The sequence below is a fragment of the Pteropus vampyrus genome, unplaced genomic scaffold, assembly GCF_000151845.1.
Source record: "Pteropus vampyrus isolate Shadow unplaced genomic scaffold, Pvam_2.0 Scaffold66, whole genome shotgun sequence".
In the NCBI taxonomy this organism is placed as follows: domain Eukaryota; kingdom Metazoa; phylum Chordata; class Mammalia; order Chiroptera; family Pteropodidae; genus Pteropus; species Pteropus vampyrus.
In genome coordinates, this window is record NW_011888847.1 from 6,140,947 (window position 1) to 6,145,133 (window position 4,187).

Here is a 4,187-nt window from a genome sequence, read left to right on the forward strand (position 1 = left end):
ATTAGCGAAAAAAACCCAAACAACCCTGGCCCTTCTGGAGGTTACATCCTCGCATGCAGAGACAGGCAATAAATAGTAGAAATAATAGGAAAATTATATAATATGTTAGAAGATGATGAGTGCTAAGTAGTAACGGGGGTTGAGAGCCATGCCGTGTGAGTGTGGTTTGCAATTTTCAATATGATGGGTCAGGATAGGCTCATGGAGAAGGTGTCAATTGAGCAAAGACCTGAGGAGATGAGAAAGTGAGCCACTTTCAAGAGTGTCCCAGGGGTCAAGAACATTCCAGAAGAAACAATTGGAAATGACACAGGCAAAAGCCCTAATGTAGGAGTGTGGCTGGTGAGTTGAGGAAGGGCAAGGCCAATTGGGCCAGAAAGGAGGGAGGTGAGTGGGACCAGATCCTCCAGCCTTTGGCTTCTGCTCTGAGGGAATGGGAAATCCTGGCAGGGACTTGACTAGAGAGATAGGACATGATCTGACTTACATAGGAGGGTCTCTGGCTGCTGGCTGGGAATAGACTTTCTGGGGTGAAGTGGAGTGGGGTGGGTGGAAACTGAAAGACCCATCAGAAGGGTAACAGGCCTCTAAAACTCTAGCCCCAGGCTTCCCCAGACTGTATTCTCTGGAAGCCCAAGTGCTAATCTCAGGCCTCACAGCCTGGAGGCTCACAGTCTCCTATAGTCTCTGCCTTCCAGATGGCCCAGAAAAGCAGTTTTCAAGCAGCCATGAAGCATGTCTCGAACGTTATTCCTTGGTTTAGGAGACCCTTCCCACCCCTACCACTGACCCATGGACTCGAAGGCCAAAGCCTGAAATGGAAAGAGCCTTCAGGCAGGGGACAGCTCTGCACTGTTCCTTTGGTTGTTTCAGGCTCCTCTGAGAGCACACCCTCCCAGTCAGGTAACTGACAAAGTGACATCGGAAGTCCTCTGCTGTGCGGCGGCCACCGAAACCGGGGACAGATCAAAGCCGAAGAGGACCAACATCTGTGGCAACCAAAGCAAGGAAGAGGTACAAACAAACTGAATGAATAAATAAGCAGATGAATGATTGATGGGTGCGGGGGGATGAATAATTAATGAATAAATGAATGATTGATGAATAAACGAGTGTATGGCCTGGAGTCAGCTCCTCCTCTCTGCTCTTTGAGTATATTCTTTCCTGGGAACCCAAGAATAAACATCCTCCCACGGTCTTCACCTCTAGAATTTCTTGCTGAAGTTGGGATCACACTACTTCTGACCCCAGATGGGGAGGAGCCTCTGGCTTAGGAGCAGAAGTCTGGGGCAGTAGGGGTGGGCTGGGGAAGGAGGGCCCAGCAACTGGGCCTGGGATAGAAGGTATCTGGGGCAGCCTGTAGGCTCTGATAGAGGAGAGCTCTGAGGGTCTCCAAGGAGGGTAAGGTGTGTGGGGGCGGGGAAGGGGGCGTTTTACAATATAGGTTTTATTATTATTCAAGTTTGGTGAGGCCAGCAGATCAGGAGACAACCGCCATTGAAAAGATAGTTTGTTATACTTATAAATCCCAGGAGAAGGGACCAGGCCACACCATGGGGGGGTGGGGGGTAGGGGGGACACAAAGAGAAGCACTAGGGTTGGTCAATAGGTGGAGGAGTAAGGAAAAAACACAGGCAAGAGCTTTTATTTTGGTTTCCACAGGAGGGACCAGTGAGGCAGGGTAAGCGGAGTTAGGGTTAGCTAATGGAAGACGTGTTAGTTGTCTCTGGGGCACAGGGGCTGTCCCTAATTGTCTGGTCCCTGTGCCCATGGGAATTATGGGAGTGGGTAGAGGTCTAGGTGTAAGAGCTCTGAGAAAGGAAGCGGTTTGGGATATGGACTCTGGATGGGTTGATTTTCATATGAAAAGCTTATTATTGGCAGGTAAGTCCTTTACTCACTCCAGGAACTGGCTAACCCTGGGAGGGATAGACCCTCCAGTGTCAGCAAGGCCCCAGATGTCAAAGCATCAAAATACAGAAAATAAAAAGACATGCTTAAGACAGAGGGAAAGAGGAGAGATTTGGTTTTCCCTTTCCTAATCCCACACTAGGCGTTCTGCAGATGCTGGGCCTTGGATTTGTCTCATTCTGGGACCAGTTGTGATAGAGAAGTTCATCTCAACTGAGTGTGTGTGGCTGTCTTATTCCAACAGGCAGGAAGACTGGTGACTAAAATTTCCAGACACTTTGCTCCATGAGGCAGGCCAGTGGTGGCTCCCGCTGAGACCCAGACAACCCCTCCTGGGTCCTGGCATCACCCAGATACTTGATGTGCCCCTACTTCCAGAAGTTCTTGCCTTCCAATGTGCCCAGATCCTGGTGCCTTCTAGGGGAGAAGTGCCCTATTGGGGGAGGGTTTGAGGAAGCAGTGTCTGGAGACCCTGGGTCTCATGGTCCCACTCAGTTTTGGAGGAGGGTCTTGCCAAGGGATTCCCATGGAATCTAGACTGTGAGTTTAGGGTCACAAGACCACTTAGGAGAGTATGTGTGTATGTCCACTTTATTTTCTGAACTTTTAATAGATAATTATAAGAAAAATGGCCCCCTTAGCGAAGGGCTAGATGTTAGGCTAAGAGCTTTGCATTTTTTCTGTCATTTAATTCTTTCATCAACCTCAGGATATAGGTATTTTTATCCTGATTTTACAGATGAAACTGAGGCAGAGAGAGGCTAAGTAACTTACTGCTAAGCGATTGACCCAGAATTGTACCCAGGTGGGTTATGGACACTTAGAATTGAAAACTGAGGCAGTTCTTTCCTAAGTACCCTGCTGATCTTTCACTTCTTTGTCCCTGTGGTTCTTAACCCTTTGGGGGGCCACAGAGCCCTCTAAGCATGTGATGAGTATAGAGCCTCTTTCTAGAAAATGTACATTTTCCATTTTGCACATTTACCAGGCAATTTCAGGAGTCCACAGGCCCTCCCGTTGCTCACCAACCCTGCTTTTGGCATTTGCTTTTTTTCCCTTTTTTCTTTCTCATAACCTAAGGCCCCCAAAATCACCTCAGTGGGGAATGGAATCAGACAAGACAGGTTAATCAATGAAAGCTCACTGCATGCTCCTTCCATAATTGCATTCCTGCCTTTTCATCCTAACAGCCAGCACTTAGCGTAATTGCATTCCAATAAGGCTCCCAGGTCTGGGGCCTCTGGGGCCTGCGCTGGAACCTGTTGACATGCCATCTGCTTCCAGAGGGGTTCTGGAGACCAAGACAGCCTTTTAAAATTCTTCTCTGTTGTCTTTGCTGCAAGAGAGACAAAGGACTCTGTAACAGACCTTGTCCAGAAATCCCACTTTCTTGACCCGCTCACATTAGCCCTGGAGCCAAGAAGGCTCCCTCAGGCCCAGGCTGTCTTTCAGAAGTCAAAACAGCAGCACCTATTATTCCAAGTGGGTGACCTTTGGAGACACCTGGCTTCGGAGAGGGGTGGCTGCCACTGTCAGGCCGCGCAGAACCGAAGGGCTCGGGAGCTCCCTCAGGGGCTGGGTGTTGTGCGGCCTCCAACACCCCCAGCTTCCCTCATTTACTCAAGATTTATGGAAACCTCCCTAAAGGGCTTCTTCTCCTCTTCACCAAGAAAACCCACAATACCAGGAAGTAGGGAATCCCCCAAGAAACGGGGATGTTTCCTGAATCCGGAGAGTCTTATTTCCACAAACACAACTTCCTCTTAAAAAAAAGTCCAAGTGTTCTTCAGGCATAGTGAAGTCCATACAATTAACAGAGAAAACGCAGGGTTCGGAGTGATTTAAATTTCAGTTTCCCAAATAGAAAAGGCTCCTCTGTGGACCCCCACCAAAGGAATGAGGTATAAAATGGAGAGGTCTGGTGTTTGTTATATGACTTACAGATGCCCTTTCCTCCCACCCCCCTATCCCCGCTTGATGCTTCTTTCCTGGGAAGAAAATTCTCTGGGGCTCTTCTTCCTCTGGGTTTGAGCCCCTAGAAGTCCCCCACAAGCCCAGCACTCTTGCGCTACAAGCTCAGGGCTGAGAGCTGATTCCCTCATCCCTGCTGAGAACTTCCTGCTCTCCCTCAGAGGAAATGGATTGTTTTGAGATGGAAACGTGTTGCTGCAGAGGGGAGGGGAGATGAGTTAAGTGTTACTGGCTTACTGGATGGTTACTCCCCGCTCCAACATTATACTCCTTGTGGCTGATCGCTAAGCAGAGAGTAAGGCAGG

General features: G+C 49.0%; 1 protein-coding gene across 1 annotated transcript in view; it reads left to right on the plus strand.

Annotated features, from left to right (window-relative positions):
- Window positions 1–201: 201 nt before the first annotated feature.
- CUNH2orf91 (chromosome unknown C2orf91 homolog) overlaps window positions 202–4,187 on the plus strand; it is a 35,336-nt gene continuing 31,350 nt past the window's right edge. The window contains 2 exon segments of the mRNA XM_023531276.1: window positions 202–245; window positions 874–1,017. Of these exon segments, the coding sequence (XP_023387044.1) occupies window positions 202–245; window positions 874–1,017 (188 nt within the window).